Raw genomic sequence first — 21,906 nt, 5'->3', positions numbered from 1 at the left:
TCCCTAATGTCCCCCCAGCCTTGGAGGCAGCTCCACCCTGCTTCCCCTCCACGGGCACTTCCTGAGCCCACTCTGGTCACCCATGATTTTCCTCAGCCAGGGTCTCTCATCTGGGTCTGGGCATGTACCCAGGCCCCCTCTTAGAAAGCCATGGCCCTACCTACTTCTGTGCTACCTCCCTGGATATTGGGACAAGGTGACATCACAGTTAGACCTGTGACATCACAAGGCATGGAGGCTGACAAGACAGAGGATCTGCCAGGGACCCGGGAGATGGGAACAAGGAAGGGCTTGGCAGGTAGAGGCTGTTCCGTGTGGGAACTTGAGGGAGTGTGTCCTCAGCCCACCTCCCGGGACATTTCTGAGCCAAGCCAGGGGACTTTCAGGATTGGCGACCTGGAAATCTCCAAGACTATTTCCTTTTGTGGTTCTAACCAAGAGGTTATGCAGCCTGTTCTGAGAGTTGGGTGCAGAGTGTGATGTCAGGAGGGGGTGGTGCTGCAGATGGAAGGCAAAGATGTGAGGGTCTGTCTCGGATGTGGGGGAATCTTCCTTCAGAGCCCAGCGACCCCTACTTCACTGGATTCCCAGCAAGACTGGAGGGGGACAGGCTTATGGTCTGGGAGTCTGGGGTGGAGGGGTTCTAACTTTTGGAGAGTGGAGTTTTGGCAAACTAAGACTGCAAGTGGCATCGTGGGAGAAACCCCTCCATTAACCTGAAGGACACCGGCAGGGCCACTGGGGAAGGGGGTGAGGCTGGGGAGGGAGGGAACAGCATGCCAGAAGACAGCATGAGAGGCGGAAATGAGGGGTGGGTGTGGTGGTTCGGGGAGCTGACATTGCCATGAAGTGGCAGAGTCCGAGGTTTGGCATTAGAGAGCTCTCGGCTACTTGCTCTGTGGCTCCAGGTGAGCTGCTTACTCCCTCTGAGCTTCTGTTGATTGTGGGAATAATAAAATCAACCACACAGGCATATTGTGAAGACTGAATGTGGTAACGCTTATGAAGCTGCCAGCATGGTGCCAGGCACATGATATGAGCGGTTCGTAAGGGTAGTTCTTCACTCTGATCCTTGGAATATTCCAGCCTGAGCCCTGTAGCTTCATCTTCTGTTCTGGGCATGTATAATGCAGGATCCTTGGTTGTAAGCTACAGAAACCATTTCGGGGGATTTAAGCAGAAAAGGAATTTATTTAAAAGATGCTGAGAAAGCTCACAGAAGGCTGGAGGGCCGGGCTTGGAGAATACGGTGGATAAACCAAGGCTGGTAGGAGCCCGGACCAGAGCCGAATATCACATCCCAGGACCAGCCCAGCAAGGACTCTGCGGCCTTCTCTGATCCCCTCTCTTTCCTCTGCTGCCCTGGAAGCTGGACGTAGCACCACAGCATTGGCAGTGTGGCCACTGACCTGCCACCTCAGGGCCACTGGCTTCTGATCCACATCTGGGTGGGGGCATCTGATCGCCCCAGTCCACGTGTGCCAGCATCTGTGCTGGGGAGGGAGTAGGAAGCCACTTTGGCTTTTGTATCGGAAGATGCCTTTTGCTCCCTCGAGACTCACGTAGGGGAACAGTTTCAGACGCTATTCATCCAAAAACCTAACACATGTCTATATGGGAAACAAAAATAATTTGACAAGGGTCCCTGTGTTTGAGATGCTCACAGACATGTGGGCAAGTACTTGTGGTGGGAAGTGATGGAGGCAGCTGCGGGCATAAGTGGCAGCTCTGAGGGCTGAGCTGGCAGAGGAAGAGCAGCAACACGCCCCAGCCGTGGTGGACAGTCCGAGATGGCCGTTTGTTCCGGGTCACCTGGGTGGCATGGCTGGGGTGGAGACTGATGACTGGGTGGGGCTCTGTCCCCCTGGACCAGACTTGGACACACTAGAATTTGTGTGAGTCCCCGGGGGGTGACGCACCTTGTCATGCTCACAGGAATAATGAAATCGCTCAGGCTAAAAAGCCGCGACCTGGCTGATGAGGCCTCCCTTTTCATATCTAGTCATGCTTCACGCCCGTTTTGCTGTGTCCTTGAATTATCTCTTGCCCTCTTGGGGCCTCAGCTTTCTATCCGGATCAGAGGATAGACTTTCTCAGGATCAGGAGATCCGAGATGGAAACAAGAGGAAGAAGATGTGTTTGCTGCTCTGGGACACCATTTGCCTCATTCCATATCCTTCTATGTTCCTGTTCTTGTCTCTGCCTGTTCCTGTTTCTGCAACCATCTCTGCCTCTTCTGTCACCATCCCTGCCTGTTCCTGTCCCTGCCTGTCACCAACACTGTCTTTGCTGTCATCAACAATGCCTGTCTCCATCTCAGCTCGGCCCCTATCCCCAGAAGGACCCCACCTCCAGCCTTTGAGCCCGGCTCTGTCCCTCTCGTGCTCAGCCATCTGGGTTCTCTGAGATCAGAGGTAACACCCTTCCCACCCCCAATACACACATGTCCCGAAATTCCAACAGCCCCAGTTCTCTGTGATCCAAACCTGTGCATTGGCCTACAGAGTTGCTGCAGGGGGCAAAGGCTGGGCAATGGTTCCCCCTTGTCACATCTTGCAGGGCTCCCAGGGCTGCCTGCTCGCCCCCCTCTTCCTATTTGTGGCATCTTCAAATGTAGCACCTTCCTGTCATCTCTCACACCCATGGGACCTCAGCCACAGGCAGCTGCTGCCCGCCTGCCCACCCTGCTTCCTTCCCCAGCCGGAGCAGTGCTGCAGAGCCAGGAGAGCTCACGGCAAGCGGCCCTCAGGGGCCAAGGTATTTGTTTTGAGACCTGAGGCGGGGTTGGGAGGAGTCAGGGGAGAGGGAAGGGAGAAGGGTTTGGAGGGCTGAGAAACCGGGTGCAGGTTTTAGGGTCTGAGGGCATTTGTGGTTAAGGAGGGAAGGGAGGTCACTGAAGGGACAGGGATGGGGTCTTGGGGCATTTGCCAGGCTGAGGTGACCCCTGTGCCGTGTGGCCTCAAGTGAAGGATGGCAGAGGAGCTAGGTGCTGAGTGAGCAGATAGCTGAGCTCTCAGAGCATCCTCCCATCGGACCAGTCAGGGCCCCTGGGGACTCTTGGCTCACTCAGGCTTTGTTCATGGCAAAGGCGCGGAGCCTGGGCCTTCTGGGCGACGGGAGTGTACACAGCTGCCCAGAGGAGCTGTCTGGGTGAGCTGGGATGCGCGACTCCCCTTGGTGGGGAGCCTCTGGTTGGTAGAGGCAGGGACATCTCACAGCACAGAAGGGGTGGCCCCTCAGTTCTTGGTGACCCTGAGGAATCTGGAATGTTCCCTCAGATCTCTGAGCTCACTTGAAAATAACCTCCACGAGGACCCTCCTCTCTTCTCTCAGTACAGCTCTGCTCCTCCCCTGACTGGTTAGTCTGCATTCGATCTCCTTCTCTCACCTAGCAGGAGAGCATCATGGGCTTCCACATGTCAGCACTAAGACAGCGACCAGTCCAGCCCTCCCATTTTGCAGATAGGGAAACTGAGGCCAGGAGAAGTGAATGGCCTGTGGTCACACAGCGTATTAGTGGGAAAGCCAGTCCTAGAACCCAGACTCCTATCTGGAGGACTTTCACAGCTCACCTGTGACTCACCTGTCTTCCCAGCAGGTAGAGGGGACATGAAGGGAAAACCAGCTGCTCAATTGGGTTATTGCCACAAGACCAAGGCCTTGGGGGGGACAGGGGGCTCTCTGTCCCCAAGCCTGGACTTCCAGCTCTGCCAAGGTGACCAGGTAAGGTGGGGTCCCAGCCTTATCTTTGTGGGTAGTCTGCTTATGGTAGGAGGTGACATTAGGAGGAAGCAGGGGAATGTCTGAAGGGGGCCTAGATCACCGTCCTCCCTGGTACTCAGCACCTCCTGCCCCAGACACATCATAGGGATGTGCCCTTGAGGGGCCAGAGACCCTCTCCCCGTGCCCGGGTTCCATACTTTCCTGTGGGGGAAAGAGGGGAAGGCCCATGCAGAAGTGTGGCTGGATGACCATGGCTTTGGGTCTCAATGAGGGGGCTCAGGGCTGTCCTGTGGGGTTGACAGTCTTGGATGGGGATTTTCTGTAGGTTCACCTTGGCTCCATTCAAAACACAGCGGGTGGTCTGAGACACACTTGGGACCAGGGTGGTCGAGGCGGGGTTGGGGAGAACAGGGCTGGATAGGGTTCTAGGGGGCGGGGGAGGGCAATCCTGCAGCCGGTGAGAAAGTCCTTGGGGAAAGAAATCTTTGGATGAGGGAAGGGGAAGCCATGTGAGTGACAGATACGGGGTGGGGGAGTGTCTTAGCTTCTTCTCCCCTTTGGAAACCACACTAGGGGTGGTGGCATCCAAGGGACCCATGGAGTCCCAGCCACCAGCCCCCAAGCCCCTTGCCCCCTGCCCTCCAGGTCTTCTCAGCCTGCAGGCCACCTCCAGACACAGTGGATTCTCATGGCCCGTCCTGTGCCAGCTGGCTGTGCCCCTTGTCACTGGCACCGGCCAGATCTTCCCTGCTGGCCTGCCCCCAGGGCCTGGACCTATACCTGTGCACCTTGCAGCCGGCACCCCTGGGCGCAGTCCCACAGGGTTTCAGAGAGGACGCCTTAAGCATGAGTAAGGCCGGAGCACGGTGCTGCACCTGCACCTTGGTGGAGGCTGGAGGCGGGGGTGCTGCTAGGTCTGGGGATGGGAGGTAGGCGGGACACGGTGTTCCTGGTGATGACAGAGTCTCAGGTGCACTTTCTTTCTACGTTTTGGTCTTGGAGTTCTGGCCTGAGGGTGCCAAGGGGCGATCAGGTGGTGACACCTGAGCCAGAGGAGGAGGTGGGCAGTGGGTTTCTCAGGCACGTGTCTGGGAGCTGGAGTTGGCATAGCCGAAGACACGGGGGTGGGGATGGTGCTCTGTCTGCTTACAATGTCTGAGCTGCGGGGTCTTTCTTCAAAGATAAGAGCACTGGACTGGGAGTCAGGGAACAGGGGTTGGAGTCCTGGTTCTACCCTTGCTAGTTCTATGACCGTGGGCACATCCCTGAGGCTTACTCTCTTCATCCATAGAAGCGAGATCTCATCTATACCTATGTTCTAGGTTTGTTATATTGTAATATTATAATATACCATTTCCTTAAGCAACTGTGACCCCCTGGAAGGCAAGGACTATCCTGCTGTGTCCTTTATTTCTGGGACCCCAGCACAGAGCACAGAGTGAAACAACTCAGTAGAGCTGAGTGAGTGAATAAATGAGGCTCAAGCAGACAATCTACTTTTGAATAGTTTTTTCTTTTTAGTATTTTACTTGTTATTGCTGTTAGCTTTACTCCTACCTCACTGCTGTTGTATCCCAGTTTCCCTGGCTAGCTCTTCTTCTCTTACCTCCTAAATATTTTCGTGCCTCAGAGCTCAGCCCAGAGCCCTCTACTCTCCTGTCCCCTCACCTCCCTTCTTCTTTTTCTTTTTTTTGGAGACAGAGTCTCACTCTGTTGTCTGGGCTACAGTGCTGTGGTGTCAGCCTAGCTCACAGCAACTTCAAACTCTTGAGCTCAAGCGATCCTACTGCCTTAGCCTCCCAAAGCACTAGGATTAAAGGCATGAGCCACTGTGCCCAGCCTACATTTTCTCTATATATTTTTAGTTGTCCAGTTAATTTCTATTTTGTAGTAGAGATGGGGTCTCGCTCTTGCTCAGGCTGGTCTCGAACTCCTGACCTCTAGTGATCCTCCCGCCTCGGCCTCCCAGAGTGCTAGGATTATAGGCGTGAGCCACCGCACCCGGCCCCCTCCCCTCTTCTTGTCTTCTCTTCCTTCCTTCTCTCCTCCCCTCTCCTCTTTTTTGCCTCTTCTCCTCCCCTATTCGCTTCATCTAGAGCAGCGCTGTTTGATAGAACTTCTTGCCCTAATGGGAATGTTCCATACCTGTGCTGTCCAATATACCTATTGAGCACTTTAAATGTGGCTAGAGCGACTAAGGAACTTAATTTTTTTTTTTTTTTTAAAGACAGAGTCTTGCTCTGTCATCCAGGCTAGCGTGCAGTGGTGGGATCACAGCTCATTGTAGCCTCAAACTCCTGGGCTCAAGCGATCCTCCTGTCTCAGCCTTCCGAGTAGCCGGGACTAGAGGCTTGCGCCCATGCCTGGCTAATTTTTAAAACTTTTTGTAGAGATGGGGTCTTGCTATATTGCCCAGGCTGGTTTCAAACTCCTGGACTCAAGCAAGCCTCCCACCTCAGCCTCCCAAAGCACTAGGATTAAAGGCATGAGCCACTGTGCCCAGCCTACATTTTTTTATTATACTTATTTTAATTAATGTAAATGTAGTCACATGTATCCAGCGGCTGCCACAGCAGATCTAGCATCACCCTTATGTGGTCTCATTTGGGCCCATGGAACCCAAATTTCTGTCTCCATCTCAGATATCTCCTTTAAACTCCAAACCAATTTATCCATCTATCCACTTGACTTTTCCACCTGGATGTCTAATAGGCTTCTTGAATCATTTTCTCCCCCTGAAATTGTTAAGCACTAAGAAATGCTAGCAGCTTTCATTGGCAAGTACACCTGCAGACCAGGAAACTGAAGCCCAGAGAGGGGAGGCAGCTTGCCCAAGTTGCCCAGCAGGCTTGCAGGCTGGAGCTTTCCCAACCCCGAGCTGGGCAGGTTTGATAGGGAACAGAACTTTACCCCAGGCTGTGGGGTCCTGACCTTCTTCCTTTTCCTGCTCAGAGCACCAGCCACCGGTGCTGCATGCCAGCTCCACCGATGAGAAACTCACAACCAAGTGCCCACCGAGCAGGGACAAGATGGGAAGCCAGCCTGAAAGAGCTGACAAGGGGACCCTCTGCCCAGCCTTCTCTCCTCACAACAGCTCTTCTCCACCCCCCTGGCAGAATAGAAAGGGCCCTAGCCCCTTGGCTTTCTGCCCCTGCCCCTTTCCTGCCCCCATCTCCAAGGAGCTCCCATTCCACTTCTACCCCTTCTACCCTGGGCACCCACTTCTCCTGCCTCCACGCTACCTGTTCACCTATGGGGCCCTACCTTCTGTCCAACATCCCCACCTCTTCATGCTGCCCCAAGACACCTCCTATCCCACCATGGCTGTGCCCAGCTTGCTGATGACAGTCAATGAGTCTAGGTACCCCAGCACCCTGACAGATGCCCCGCTTCCTGACCCAGGGGCCTGCCAAGCCTCTGGCCAAGCCCTGTCCTTCCAGGCCCAGAATCCAGGCCCTGGAGCTGCTCCAAGCTACTCCCCAGGTCTGGAGTGTGCTGGCGTGGTGACCCCAGCGAAGAGGGCCCTACTGGGCTCCCAGACAGGCACGGCAGCACTGCCTTACCTGCTGAAGAAAGAGAATGGCAAAATCCTGTACAAGTGCAACGTGTGTAGCAAGAGCTTCGGGCAGCTCTCCAATCTCAAGGTACCTGCCTCCTGGGCTCTGCTGCTCCCCTCAGCCTCCTTCAGTGACATGCCACCCCCTACCCCCCACCTGCTTCTAGGAGCAAGGACCTCAAAGCTAGAAGGGCCCTGGGCAGCCTGGTTCGTTTGGGTGGAGAAACAGGCTGAGATGGCACCAAAGTCCTCATCACCCTAGAAGACTGTCTATGAGTTCATCTAAGTTAAAAATGGGGAAACTGAGGCTCCTAATGGGCATTTGCCCAAGGTTACTTTGATTTAATGATGGTGTCTGGCTTTGATCTGTCTCTCAACCTCTAGTGCAAAGCCCTTTCCAGGACAACCATCCTTTTGGATTCCCAGTAAAGCCTCTGCTTTATTTTTTTTGATGGTCTGATAGGAGAATGGATAGATTTTGGTGAGTCTAGATCACACCCTGACAATCAGCTTTTTTCAAGTGGGATCCCGCAAACCAGCACGCGTGCTGTTGGCTTCATCATCCGCATCTCCCAGCAGGGGGCGTCCGAGGGCGCACCTCTGTGTGTTAGCAAGGACCGGAAGCTCTGCGCATGCGGGCCTGCGCTAAGGTTGAGGAATCGTTATGGTTACTGGGCGACAGCCCTACTGTATCCAGTGGGGCAGGAGTTCTTAAACTTTAATAAGCCTCAAACCAAGTTGGAGAGCTAGTAAACATGCACATTCCTAGGCCCTAGCCCAGAGTTTTTGATTTCACAGGTCTAGGGTGGGGCCTGAGAATCTGCATTTCTAACATGCCCCCAAGGTGCGATACCAATGCTGCTGGTCTGTGGACCACGCTTTGAATAGCATTGCTCCAGGGTATACCAGGGTTACCCCTTACCAGGCCTTGGGACCCTGCCATCTCCCCTGCAGGTCAGCAGAAAGAGGAGTATCCTGGGGATGATAGGCCTGGAGGGAGGTGATGGAGAGGCAGGGGATTGAGGGGCCTGCATACCAACAAGGGGTCCTGCAGGGAAGTGGGCAAGAGATTCGGAGGGGACCCCAGGCCCTGCTGGGCGCTCTGGGCAGTTGGCAGCGTTTCTCCCACTCCTGGTTCAGGTCCACCTGCGTGTGCACAGTGGGGAGCGTCCATTCCAGTGTACCCTGTGCCAGAAGAGCTTCACCCAGCTTGCCCACCTGCAGAAGCACCACCTGGTGCACACTGGGGAGCGGCCTCACGAGTGCCCGGTGAGACCCTCCTCCCCCTCCCCTGTACTCCTGCAGGCTGGTGAGGAGTTCTAGGCCCCTGGGGGGATGGCACCTGCAGCCTCCATTGCCCGGTCCTTTTGAGCAAACGGAGACAGGAAAGAGGAAATGGGGGGGGGGGCACTGCCGAGAGTCCAGTGTATGTGAAAATGATCCCTCTCAGCCTGGAATGAGTGATGTTGGAGGTCCCTCCCAGGGCCTGGGGGGGAATAGAGATGGATGTCTGTGGGGGGAGAATAAGAAAGTTGGGGGTCCTGGAGAGTGGATACCAATTACCCACCTCCCAGGGCTGTGGGAGGAGTTAATGCCGTAGTGTATGCAAGTATCCGAGTAGGAAAACAATTAGATCCATGTTAGCTCCCTCCTCCTGTGAGCCCAACCACATCCCTTGGGAGGTTAGAAGGGCAAGGATTCTTTCCCAATTTTACAGGGGCAGAATGAAAGCAGTGTAGTGGCTGAGTCTGGGCTACAGGATCAGGCTACCTGTGTTCAAATCCTAGATCTGCCTCCAACTTTCTGTGTGACCTTTGGCTAGTGGCTTTACTCCTCTGAGCCTCTGCTTTCTCACTATAATACAGGAGTTGTACTAGTACTTAGTCAGGCTTCCTCTGGGGAAGACTACATGAAACCAATTCCATGTGGCAGCCACCAGTAAAAGTTCATTACCTCCACAGAAGCTGCAGACTCACACATTTGGGTTCTACGTGATTATCTTATTCAGCCCCCATACCTATGAGGCTAGGTATTTTTTTTTTTTTTTTTTTTTTTTGAGACAGAGTCTCACTGTGTTGCCCAGGCTAGAGTGAGTGCCGTGGCGTCAGCCTAGCTCACAGCAACCTCAAACTCCTGAGCTCAAGGGATCCTCCTGCCTCAGCCTCCCGAGTAGCTGGGACTACAGGCATGCACCACCATGCCCGGCTAATTTTTTTTTTCTACATATATTTTTAGCTGTCCATATAATTTCTTTCTATTTTTAGTAGAGATGGGGTCTCGCTCTTGCTCAGGCTGGTCTTGAACTCCTGAGCTCAAACGATCCGCCCACCTCGGCCTCCCAGAGTGCTAGGATTACAGGCGTGAGCCACCGCGCCCGGCCGAGGCTAGGTATTAATAATCATATGTTACCAATGAGGAGAAGAAGGCTCAAAGAGAAGTTACTTATCTAAGCTTGCACAGAGAGTAGCAGAGCACTAACCCAAGTCTGCCTGGCTCTGATATGCAGTCACTGTGGGTTTCAGGGAGAAAGCATCAGGAAAAGCTTCCGGGCCTGCATGAACAGGGAGGGGTTCATGTTGTGGGGTGTTTCCCAAATGGGGAGGTGGCACAGAACTCCTGAGTCCCCAAGGGCAGAGCTCATGTCCGCATTCCCATCAGACATGCCACAAGCGCTTCAGCAGTTCCAGCAACCTCAAGACCCACCTGCGTCTGCACTCGGAGGCCCGGCCCTTCCAGTGCAGCATCTGCCTGAGTCGCTTCTCCCAGCACGTCCACCTGAAGCTGCACCATCGGCTGCACGCCCCAAGGCCCTGGGGCCTGGCTCACACCCATCTGCCCCTGGCCTCTCTGGCCTACCCTCCCCCATGGCACCAGGGAGCACTAGATCTTGTAGCGGTGCCATCGGAGAAAGAGATGGGCTGGGATGTGGGCAGGGTCAAGGTGTCCTTGACATCCCAGGGAAATCAAGAGCAGCGAGCCTGAGTGGCGGTGCCAGGACTGCCCTGGGGAGGGGGCTGGGGAAATAATTAAAAGGTTTCTCTCTAATGAGTTGAGGCCTCCTAAACTTCAACAGTGGAGGGGGAAGCCACCGTGTATTTGCCAGACCCCACACTCCACGTAGGAGCAGGTCAGGGGACACAACTGGAGTGGGGAAGAACCTGTGCTGCCAGTGCCTGAAGCCATCTTCCTCCGGCTGTGTGTGGGTTCCACTCCCTGTCTGGGACCTATCTGGGACCAGGCCTCCATCTCAACTCACCGTTGGGCAGTCCAGCCCTCCAGGACGCTGCGCCGTGCAGACTGTGCTGCCCAGCAGGGGCACATTGCCCTGTTTCTGGATGGCTTTTCCAACACCTGTCCAGGTGTCTCTGCTGCCTCCCATCACCTTCTGGTCTTACAGTTCTTTCGTGGCCACAATGCCCCCTCCCACACTCCCTGCATGTCTGGGGCAGGGGGTGGTGCTCCTTGTGGAGGTAGCAAGGAAGGAGACACAAAGTGTCAGCGTCCACTCATGACCAGCAGCACAAAGTCATCCGTGTGCTAGGACCAGTCACCACAGAGGGCAAAGGGCTAACGGGGTGCCGAGCTCGGGGAAAGGGGTACAGGCAGAGGAGAACTGGCAAAGAAACTGAGGAGTGGGGACCCTCCTGAGGGCCCTTCTCCCTGTAGGCCCAGGGGACCCCCTCAAACGCACAAATTGTTCCCCATCCCCGCTCCTGAGGCAGAGAGGCAGGGTCAGAAATGGCTGTGGCTGGCAGGCAGGAGGCCCAGGCTGTGATCACAATAAATGATAGCTATTATTAAATAAGACAGCAATTTTCAGACCAAGTGGGGCTCTCTAGCAGACTTCCAGCAGGGGCGGCATCTGCACCCCTGTGGGGACTCAGCGCTGCTTCTTCACCGCGGTGCTGAACCCGATTCCCGCTCTGCGTTGTAGCTGTCTCCTAGGGAATCCAGCATGGCAGGCAAGGGCAGGGTCGGCTCCGATCCCACCGGTTCCAAACCCACCTCAGTCACACCTTGAGCCCGGCGCGGGACACCAACCGCTCGCGTTAGGCCCCGCCCAGTCGGCGAGGCCACGCCCGTTCTCGGCCCTTGGCCCCGCCCCGTGGTCTAGCCTCGCCTGCTCCTGGGCGGCGCCCCTTCGCTCGGCCCCGCCTCCCGGCCCTGCTCGCCCCAGGCCCCTGTTTCCCAGCCCGCCTCGTGCAGGTCCAGCTCCCCAGCTGGCGCCCCGAGTCGGCACCTGCCTCCTCCTGAGGCCTGAAAAAGTAGCACGGCCAGGGCGGAGAGCAGGCGTGGGGGCGTGGGCTCAGGCGGAGGGTCCAGGGGCTGCGGTCCGGAATGCGGGCGGTGTCCTCCAGGACGTGCGCCCTGCCCCAGGGCACCGGCAGCATCTGGGTCCGATCCCCGCCCTTGAGGGCTGCGGGTGGGGCGGTTGTTTGCTCAGTGGCGCGGCCGGAGGAGGCGTTTCTCCGCAAATGCAGCGGATCCGGGTGGCCCCTGCTGTCAGGTGCCCAGACGGCCCAAGCCCCGGGCCTTGCCCTTGCCATGGCCGAACGGCGTGGGGGTCTGGGGACCCGCCTGGTCCGCCTCTTGGCCGGACTAGGGGTCCGGAGGGAGCGCAGGGGGAAGGAGACCTCGGAGGAGGCCACATCCGGGGATAGGTGAGGGGAGATGGAGAAAGGCCGGGAGGGGCTCCCCTGGGCCCTAGGGGTGTGTGTATGTGTGTGCGCGCGCTAGAGTGTAGTGATTGATCGAATAAGCGTGAACGCATAAGAATATGTGTCAGTGTGCCACGATTTGGGATGTGAATGTGGAACGGTCCCTTGTGCTCTTCTATAACTTTAAAACATTTACAATTTCGTAAGACAGGCAGGCGGCCTACAGACAATAATTTCCTCTCCAAGGTTTACAGGCAAATGTAGTAGTTCCTCCCTCCCCTGTGGACTTTGATTCTCACATCGCAGGCCAATGTCTTCATGTCCCTTTGTCATGAGTATGAAAGGTTCCAGAGTCGTCTTAGACTGCACCGCGTTTGCCCTTAGTTGCCACGGAGAGGTTTTCCCCATCATCCCTTCACCTGGAGATCGCTCTAGATTGTAACAACAATCAGCCTTTATTTGCTGCTAGCTTTGTGCTTTACCTGGATTATCTCATGTAATCCTCGCAGCGGCCCCATGAAGCAGGTATTCCGTGTGATTCAGATACGGAAATGGAGGTTCAGAGAGGTGAGGTCACCTACCCTAAGCCACACAGCTGGGAAGTGGTGGAGCCAGGATACCGGCTTAGGCAGTCTGACTCCAGAGCCCACATCCTGAAGCTCTGTTGCCTTCAGAGACTGCCAGACTGCATGCAAGTGCTCCTAACCCTAGGTGCCACTGGTCGTACGACCTTGAGCAGATTGCTTCACCTCTCCAAGCCCGTGCCTGGATAGCTGATGGAGGAGTGGAAGGAAAAACGCCATGTGGGTGGCCGAGCTGAAAGGCTGGGAGAGCGATAGTGAAAACCCAAGAGAACCCCAGGAGCTCACAGGCCCTGTATCCTGGAAGAGCATGGCATGTGCTCTCAGGCATGGTGTTTGTGTGTCTGCCCAGTTACTGGGCAATTTGTTCTGATCTTATCGTGGCACAGCTGTCTTCAGCCACCCAGGAGGGGTAGGGGGTGTGGTGGGGGCAGAATGAGGGGAGGAATTTGTACTGCACTCTCACCCTAAAGAGAGCGGAGGGGAGGGCCTAGCTACCCTATGCCTGGAAGCCTGAGTGCCCTGGGGTGCCCACACCCTGCCAGTGCCCTGCCCGCCCCCGCCTGGAAGGCACGCCCTCTCCCTTTACCCTGTCTGGCAGAAACCTGCCCTATAGGCCCAGGTGGCACTAGGAGAGAAGGAGGCGGGGTTGGAGGTACAAGTGAGTCACAGGTGGGGAGGGCAGAGGAGGGGCTGTACAGGCTCCTGGCAGGGCTGGCGTGATGACACATGCCATATGTGCACTTGCACTCTGTTCTCACCAGCTGTAGGAATGGGAACCCGGTGCTGACGCACAGGCCTCTGGTTGCTGGGTTGGGGGTCCCGAGGGCATGGAAGAGGAGCCAAGGCATTTCCCCATCTTTCCCCCATTATTGCCGTGATGTCCAGCCAACCTCTGGAGTGGGAGTCCTAAGTCCAGGAGTTCTAACTCCAAGGCTCATTAGCTGTGTGACTCTGAGAAAGTCACTCCAGCTCTCTGGGCCTCAGTTTCCTTGTCTGAAAAGTGGGAGCACTAACAGCCACCTTCTAGGATTATTGTGAGGCTTAAAGGAGATCACGTAGGCACAGTACTTAGTGCAAAGTCTGGCACACAGAGGGCCTCGGCAAGTGGTGAGGTTCTGAATTATCAGAGCACTACCCTTTTCCTGTATTCTAGCCCAGATACAGGGCCGGTCCCCATTTTTGATCCAAGCCCATTCTTTCTTTGTCTCTGGGGATGGAGTGGACAGCTGGGGGAGGGAGCAGAGAGGAGGCTGACACATAGGCCTTCCACGGAAATGTTTTAGGAGCTTGTCCTTCTGGGCTATGGGCCCTGAGAGAAGGTAAGGGGAGAGGGCTGCTGGGTCCAGTGTGGGGGTGATGGTGTTGAGATGGGAGAAGGCAACTTCATTCTCTTCCCCCTGTGCTTCCTTCCCAGGCCTTGGAGTGGCCAGAGCTGCCCTGACCTGGCTCAGGGACAGGGCAGTACCAGCAATGTCAGCCTCAAGGTAGGAGAGAAGCCAAGGGGGGCGGGGGACAGCAGATCTGAGGGCTGGCCAGGCCCTTAGAACCCTGACTTACAAGTCAGACAGGTGGAGTTCTAGTCCTCCCTTTGCTGCTGATCCACTATGTGACCCTGAGCAGATCACTCCCCACCTCTGAACCTCAGTGTCCCTATCTGCAAAACGGGGACAATAATGCCTCCTTCAGGGCTAACGTGAGAAATAAAGTAATGGAAGTGGAAGGCCCAGCATGGATGGGGCCTGGACCTTCCACAGGAAATGTGATTCCCTAGTGCTGGAGTCCTCAGGGGAGGCATGTAGGGGCAGTACCTGTTCCCAGGACCCCCTTCGCTCCATCCCCTTCCTCAGTCCCTTTCCCCCACTTCCTGGCATGGCCCCCCTTCTGGCCACAGTTTCCCCATCTGCAGTGGAGACCTGAGCCATGAATCGGACAGTGACAGGGTGTTCTCCCCTTGGAGGAGCAGAGCAGCCTCCTCTGGAAGTGGCTCAGTCACGTGTGTCTTTTTGGTCCTGAATACCATCAGTAATTACTAGAGTTTAACTGACTCGTTATGTGTTGGGCACTCTGCACGGATTATCTCATACAATCTGCACCGCACTCCCAGAAGGCAGGTACTGTTAATATCACACTCATTTTATACACAGGGAAACCGAGATGAAGCGATATTGCAGCTGGGCAGCAGCAGAACTGGGATTCAAGCACAGGCTGCCCCGATCCAGACCCCCACATTGATCACTGTGCTCTTTTGTCTCTTGTGTTCAGTCCCCGGGGAATGAGAGGCTGCATCTATTTCACAGATGAGTAAATTAAGGCATTTGGGATCAAGGACCTCTGCTAGAAGGAATTTTGACCCCAAATTGGGCTCCTCTGTTGCCAAGGACACAGCCCATCCCTTAAAACTAGTGGTTTGGGGGGCAGCATCCATGTGGGTCTGGGATCCTGAGCGCTCACCCACACAGCCAGGCGGAACCCCCAGGGGAAGAGAGAGCAGACAGAAGTCAGGTGTTGTCCGACTTTCAGGGGAACCCTCTTCCCTGGCTCCCTCACGTCCTAGGTACACCTCTATGCCCAGGTACCTCCTCCCAGGTGTGCTGTGGGAATCAGGCTGGGAGGGGCCACGGGAGGTGGCTGCAGGCTCTCTGGTAGCCTGGAGCGGGCAGAGGCCATGGGCACTGGAGGCGGGCGTGCCAACGTAACCCCTAATCCCCAGGGCAGCTGGTGCCAAAGGGTCAGAGGCCTATGGACGCCTGGGAAAGTGCAGTAGGCCTGTGGGGAAGCTCAGATCACCAGTCTTTGGGAGGCATGGCCAGGCCCTGGTGCTTTGTCACCTGGGAGGCAGTGTGTCACCTGAGAGTTGGGAGCTCTCTCTGCCTTGCTGTGTGACCTTAGCTATATCCCTGTCCTCTTTGGGGCTGTACTTTCCTCGTGTATAGCATGGGAAGTGGTGAGTCGTGCCCCTTTGTCCAGCTCTGGTGCCCCAGCAGCCTCTCCCCAGGGCAGCTCAGCTTGGTAACAGAGCCTTCCTCAGCTTTGCGGTGCCAAGGAGGGCAACCGTGGGTGCCTGGAGGGCAGGGGAGACGCTGTCACCATGCTCCTGCCCCTCTTGACGCCTCCTCCTACTTTCCCCAGGCCCAAGCCCAGAGCAGCTCAGAAGGGGACCTCCGCGCAGGCAGCCATGGTGGTTTCTGGATTTGGAAGCGACAGCACATCTCAGGGGGGCCCGCTCAGCCCCTGGGACGCCTACGGAGGCCAGCTGTGGGCAGTGCCTCTGACCTGGCCAGCCATGCCTCTGTGGGGCCCGAGAGCCTGGCACTGGCTGTGGCCTCAGCAGAGCCTGCTGGTACCAGGCACCCCTCATTCCCCGGGCCCACTCCTGGACATTGGGAACAGGGATCCCCAGGCTGTTCCCGTCAGCAACCCCCAAACACAGCCCCAGAGATCCCGCTGAGGCCTGAGCCACCCGGCAACCTGGAAGACGCACCCGTGCTGCTCCGCCCAGCCTCCTTCTCCACGGCGGAGGGGGCAAAGGGCGAGCCCGGCACCCCAGGGCCAGCCCCACGGGAGGCAGCTCAGACCCTACACACACGTCCCTCTGCCAGGAGGACCCGCTACTGCATCACTGTCACCCTGCAGGGGCTCGGGCAGGCACCTGGGGAGGAGGGTGAGGAACCGGCCCAACCAGCTCCACACCCCTGCAGCCCTGAGGAATCCAGGGGCTGGCGGGAGCCTCCCCAGGGGCCACGCCCCATCACGGGGTGTCCGACCGCCCAGCGCTGGGAGCCCCGGCTGAGAGCCCGACGGCATCAGGGCAGCGCGGCCCAGCGGCAGGAGCTCCGGGCCAGCCGGACACCTGGGTCTCTAGGCAGACGGTGAGTGGGGGTCTGTCCCCGTGTGGGGTGATGGTGGAGGGGAGACTGGCCTCTTGCGTCTCTGCCTGTTCCCTGGGCTTCTCCAACTCAAGGCCCATTCATTCAGCACCCTGAGCGTGAGCCGACTCTGCCACCCTCCTGCCTCCTCTCCTCCCTTCACCCACAGGCTACCTCCTGAAACCCCTGCTGCTCTCCCCTGCCCTCCCAAGGAAGGGGAAAGCCTGTCCAGAGATGCTGGGCAGGTGGGGGGTCACCTCCTCCTCAGCAACACCCACCACTCCCCAGTTCTGTTCAGGAGGCCACAGACCCAGCCTGGGAATAGGCACCCAGCCAAGTTGCTGGGTGTCCTGGGGCAAGTTGCTTAACCTCTCTGGGCCTTAAGTTGTCAAGTGGATTTGGTGGCTAGAGATGAGGAAGGAGGGGGTGGTTACAGGAACATGCTTTGAACTCTAGAGAGTTGAGCTGCCAAAATAGCAGGGATGCTTATTAATTACGTCTCAGTGGCAGCAATAATTACCTGACCTGGCTCTGCGTTGGCAGCCACAGGAACAGGCGTCGAGATTACTAAGCCCTGGTTTTTTATTTGTGTACAAATGACTCTCCTAAATCTGGTGGGTTCAGAGGTAGAAGGATGGGTCCCCCAAAACTCAGTGAGGAGGGGTGAACATGGGACTTCCGTAGGACGACCATAAGGGGCATGGTCTCAGGCGGGGCTTTGAAGGCTTCCAAGGATGATGGGGTGGCTGTCACTTACAGTGTGTTTTCTGAGCATGACTTTATTTAATCCCCACAATAGTCCCATGAATCCCACGCCCCGCCACCTAATTACAGTAGGGAAACTAAGGCTCAGAAAGGTTAAGTCAGTTGCCCAAAGTCAACTTGAAAGTGAAGGGGCCAAGGCCGGGCGTGGTGGCTCACGCCTGTAATCCTAGCACTCTGGGAGGCCGAGGTGGGCGGATCGTTTGAGCTCAGGAGTTCGAGACCAGCCTGAGCAAGAGCGAGACCCCATCTCTACTAAAAATAGACAGAAATTATATGGACAGCTAAAAATATATATAGAAAAAATTAGCCGGGCATGGTGGCGCATGCCTGTAGTCCCAGCTATTCGGGAGGCTGAGACAGGAGGATCGCTTGAGCTCAGGAGTTTGAGGTTGCTGTGAGCTAGGCTGACGCCACGGCACTCACTCTAGCCTGGGCAACAGAGTGAGACTCTGTCTCAAAAAAAAAAAAAAAATAAAAAAAAAAAAATAAAATAAAAAGAAAGTGAAGGGGCCAGAATTTGAACTGAGGTTTCTACACCTCCAGTGTCTGTGCTCTAAGCACTTCGCAGGCTGCCCTGCAAAGAGACCTCCGACCCCATGCAGAGAGCGGAGGGTTGAGTGAGGTTGCTGATTGGACTCTAGAGTTTTCTGTGATCATGGTGGTGGATTTGGGGACATTGTACTAGGAGAGGCAGAATCAGAATCAGGAATTCCTGGGTCCTCTGGGCAGGGGTGAAGTGTGCTTGTCCTGTGCCAAAGAAGAGGGAGAGGCCGGGTGCGGTGGCTCACGCCTGTAATCCTAGCACTCTAGGAGGCCAAGGCAGGAGGATGGCTCAAGGTCAGGAGTTCAAGACTAGCCTGAGCAAGAGCAAGACCCTGTCTCTACTAAAAATAGAAAGAAATTATCTGGACAACTAAAAATATATATAGAAAAAAAATTAGCCGGGCATGGTGGCACCTGCCTGTAGTCCCAGCTACTCGGGAGGCTGAGGCAGGAGGATTGCTTGAGCCCAGGAGTTTGAGGTTGCTGTGAGCTAGGCTGACGCCATAGCACTCTAGCCAGGGCAACAGAGCGAGACTCTGTCTCAAAAAAAAAAAAAAACCAAAGAAGAGGGAGATGTGGGACCCAGGCTGGCTCTGAGACCTGCATGGATGCCCCAGTGGGGGGTGGGAGGATGGGGAGGGGAGGGCAGCAGAGTGAGGGAAGGAGGGTGGATGAGGCTGGCCCTGGAGTGGGGGAAAGGGAAGAGCAATAGGGTTAGCTGGGGGGACGCGGGGTTCTATCTGCCACTTCCTGGCTATTTTGGGCCCAGGTGGATAATGACAGACTCAGGTGGGAGGCTAGGGCTCACTTAGAGAGGGAGACAGGTGACTTAACTTCTAGGGACATTATTTTTTATGTGGGGGGGGGGTCGATCGCTGGGCCAGGATTGGCAAATGTGGGGTGGGGGCAAGACACAGCTGGGGCTGCAAGTGGGAATGTGGAAGATGTCTGTGCATCCAAGTGTGTGTGTCCATGTTCAGGTGTAGGTGAATTTTAGGGGGAGGAGAGCTTGTGGCTGTGAATTAACTGTGTGCACATGTGTGTCATTGTGTCTGTGTGCTTCTCTGTGCGTGTATGTGACTTGTATATCTGTTGTATCTCTGGGTGTCTGTGTTTGTAACTCTGTGACTGGGTGTTTGTGTTTCTTGGTGAGTGTCTGCGTGTGCGTTTGTGTGTGTCTGTGTGTCTCTGATTTTGTGTGTTCATGAAGGCGTCTGGATGTATTTTTGTGCCTGTGTACTTCGGTGGGTCTGCGTTGGTGTCTGAGTCGGTGCGTGTGCCTGTGTGACGCGACATGTGTTTGCCGGCATGTGGGCCTGTGGACTGGTTTGGCCTAGTTTAGGGGTGACTCACAGGTAAGACGGGAGAATCCAGGACTTGTTGGGTTAGACAAGGCTCTTTCCCACACTCCCCCCGCCCCCTACTCAGCCTCTCCCTTCTCAGCTCCACACACCTTGTTCCGAGTTCACAGGTCACCCTGCCAACAAATCCACTTCTGGTCTGGGGCCCCGAAGAAGGGCTATGGGAATGGGTCCTTCTGCTGGCTCAGGAGAGGCAGCCTGTGTCATTGGCGTATGTCTTCAGAGCAAGGACAAAACGGGGGAGCTCTAGGGAGGCACATTCCAGCATAGTTTGAAGAACACTCTAGCAGTTATGACTGTCCAAGGATGGGGCAGGTGAACTGTCAAGTGGTGACCTCCCTGGCCCTAGAGGTATGCGAGCAGAAGCCAATGACCACATGCTTGTGGAATGAGTGACTGTCAGGGGTGTTGTCCAGGGTTTGGTTTGGGTTGGGAAAGGCACTGAATTCTGATTGTTGGAAGGTCATTGACAATATCTGATCTGATCATCAACGGCTTCCTTTAAAGCTGCTCTCCTGTTGCCGTGCCAAAGCCGACTGGGCCTTCCAAATGTTGTTCTTGCTTTTACATCTGATTCTTTGATCTCTGGACTCCTAGTATACCACCTTCATGAGAAGGTTGGCTTTGGATGAGTTTGACCAGGACCTAGTGCATCACCTGACACAATTAGCACTGAATGAGTGAGTGAATGAATGAATGGGTTACTATCAGCACCGTCAGGGACAAGGGGTCTTAGGGAATGGTAGGTGGTTGTTACTATTATTCAGAAATGGAGAGAGACTCAGTGAGGAGGACAGGGACTTGGGGGGCTCAGCAAAGGGGGCAGGCTCCATGTGGGGGAGTCCCAGTGAAGAGGATGGGGGTTCCATTGGGAAAGGGGAGCTCCATCCTTAATGAGGACAGGGGAGGGTGTTGGGGCCTCGGTGAAGCCTGGGGGAATGGAACCTATCTAAGCCCCACCTTCCGGGGCCCCCCAGACCCTGTCCCAGATGCTGTCATAGCCACCAGTGGTCCTGGAGTCAGGTCAGGCTTCCCTGGGCCTCAGTCCTTTTCATCTCTGCCCCTCATAAAACCTGAGTCATGGCTGGGCATAGGGTAGGGTCAAAGTTCTGGATTTCACCAGCTCTTCAGTAGGGAGGGAGATGGAGATGGGGGAGGGGAGTTGTGGCAGTGGGTCCATTTCTGGCTGGGGTGGGGTCTTTGAGGGTGGCCTTATGGAGAGGAGGAACAGAGCTGAAGATAGGCCAGCAGTGAGACTCGTACTGAACAGGATGATCTCTCTGGGGTCCTTGGGGGTCTCAGAATAGGATTGCCTTGGTCAGTGCAGTCTGGAATGGGGGTGGATAGCTCCTCCAGGACTGATGTGGCCCCCTTTAAAAGTAAACCCACAAACCAAAGAGACTCAGTTTATCAGATAAATACATAAAGGTGTTTGGAAGGGTTAGGGTTCAAGTCTTGACTCTGCTGCCATGTGACTCTGAGCAAATTTTCTTAACCTCTCTGAGCATTTTTAAAATCTCATCTGCAAAATGGAAATGTTTATTTATAATGTGTTAATAATTTATTCTTTGTGAGGTCTCAAGGTCATGGGACTCTTCTGAGAATTCAACAGGACAATGAACATAAAGCACTTAGCAAGGTGTCTGGCAGAGTAAACTCTCAATAAATGGCTGCTGTTGTTGTTATTGTAACGATTAAAACAGAGAAATTTACCACAGAGTTCCTAGGGAGTTGTCTTAGTCTGTTTCCTGTTGCTAATAACAGAATACCTGAAACTGGATAATTTATAAGCAACAGAATTTATTTCTTCCAGTTCTGGACCCTGGGAAGTCCAAGGTCAAGGGGGCGCATCTGGTGAAGGCCTTCTTGCTGGTGGGTCTCTGCAGGGTCCTGAGGTGGTGCAGGGCATCACAGGGCAAGGGGGCTGCGGTGCTAGCTCAGGTCTCCCTTTCTCTTCTTCTAAAGCCACTCCCATGATCACATTAACTCACTAATCCATTAATCCACGAGTGGATTAATCTATTCATGAGGGCAGAGCCCTCATAACCCAATGGCCTCTTAAAGGCCCCACCTCTCAGTCCTGCCACACTGGGGATTAAATTCCAACATGAGGTTTGGAGGGGCAGATATTCAAACCAAAGCAGGAGCTTAGAGGGCTTCTTAGGCAGGCGTTAGTATTATCCCCATTTAGTAAAGAAGGTTATGGGGCCCCGAGAGATCAAGGGAGCGTAAGAAAAAAAATAAGACCCAGGCCTCGCCCCTCCAGGAGTGAAGGTGAGATGTGCTCTACTGATGGGCACAGGAGTAGCAGTGCCCAGAGCCTTGGCCCTGCGGGTAGGAGGGAGGATGCCTGGATGTGAACTTAGCAGATGGGAATTCAAACCCTACCTTGGCAACTGCATAACTGCATCATCCTGAGCTAGTCACTCCTCTTCTCTGACCCTCAGTTTCTTCATCTGTTCCATGGGGGAAATAACAGTCCGGGGAGACAATTGAGGGGAAAGTACATTTGTAAAGCCCAAAGTGCCATGTCCTGAGGGGCTCTGTTTAGACCTACACATGCACACAGACTTGCCCCACGCTCTGACCGTCATCACCACGTGCTCATGCTAGTACACGCGTGTGCACACCTGCTAAAATTTCGTCACAAATCTCCAAAGTGACAGCAGGAAGTTTATGAGCCAGGGTTTTAGTTTATAAAGTCAGTTTTCATTCTTTCTCTTACTGGACCCTGGCATGACCCCATGAAGCACACAGTCATCACTTCAGGCCGAGAACCCTGAGGCTCAAAGGGGAGAAGTGGCCTGCCCAAGGTCAGCCAGCTAGTGAGCGACAGGCCTGGGGGACCCC

The 21,906-nt window shown here is 55.2% G+C and overlaps 1 protein-coding gene across 1 annotated transcript; it reads left to right on the top strand.

The window, feature by feature from the left end:
* Positions 1-3,596: 3,596 nt before the first annotated feature.
* ZNF683 (zinc finger protein 683) lies at positions 3,597-10,286 on the top strand. The gene is made up of 5 exons (XM_069477502.1): positions 3,597-3,723; positions 4,369-4,573; positions 6,676-7,367; positions 8,420-8,548; positions 9,938-10,286. The coding sequence occupies exons 1-5, from the start codon at positions 3,610-3,612 to the stop codon at positions 10,259-10,261; spliced, it is 1,464 nt and encodes a 487-aa protein (XP_069333603.1). The 5' UTR covers positions 3,597-3,609; the 3' UTR covers positions 10,262-10,286.
* Positions 10,287-21,906: the final 11,620 nt, after the last annotated feature.

The sequence above is a fragment of the Eulemur rufifrons genome, chromosome 8, assembly GCF_041146395.1.
Source record: "Eulemur rufifrons isolate Redbay chromosome 8, OSU_ERuf_1, whole genome shotgun sequence".
Taxonomy (NCBI): Eukaryota; Metazoa; Chordata; class Mammalia; order Primates; family Lemuridae; genus Eulemur; species Eulemur rufifrons.
This window is presented reverse-complemented; position numbering and strand designations above follow the sequence as displayed.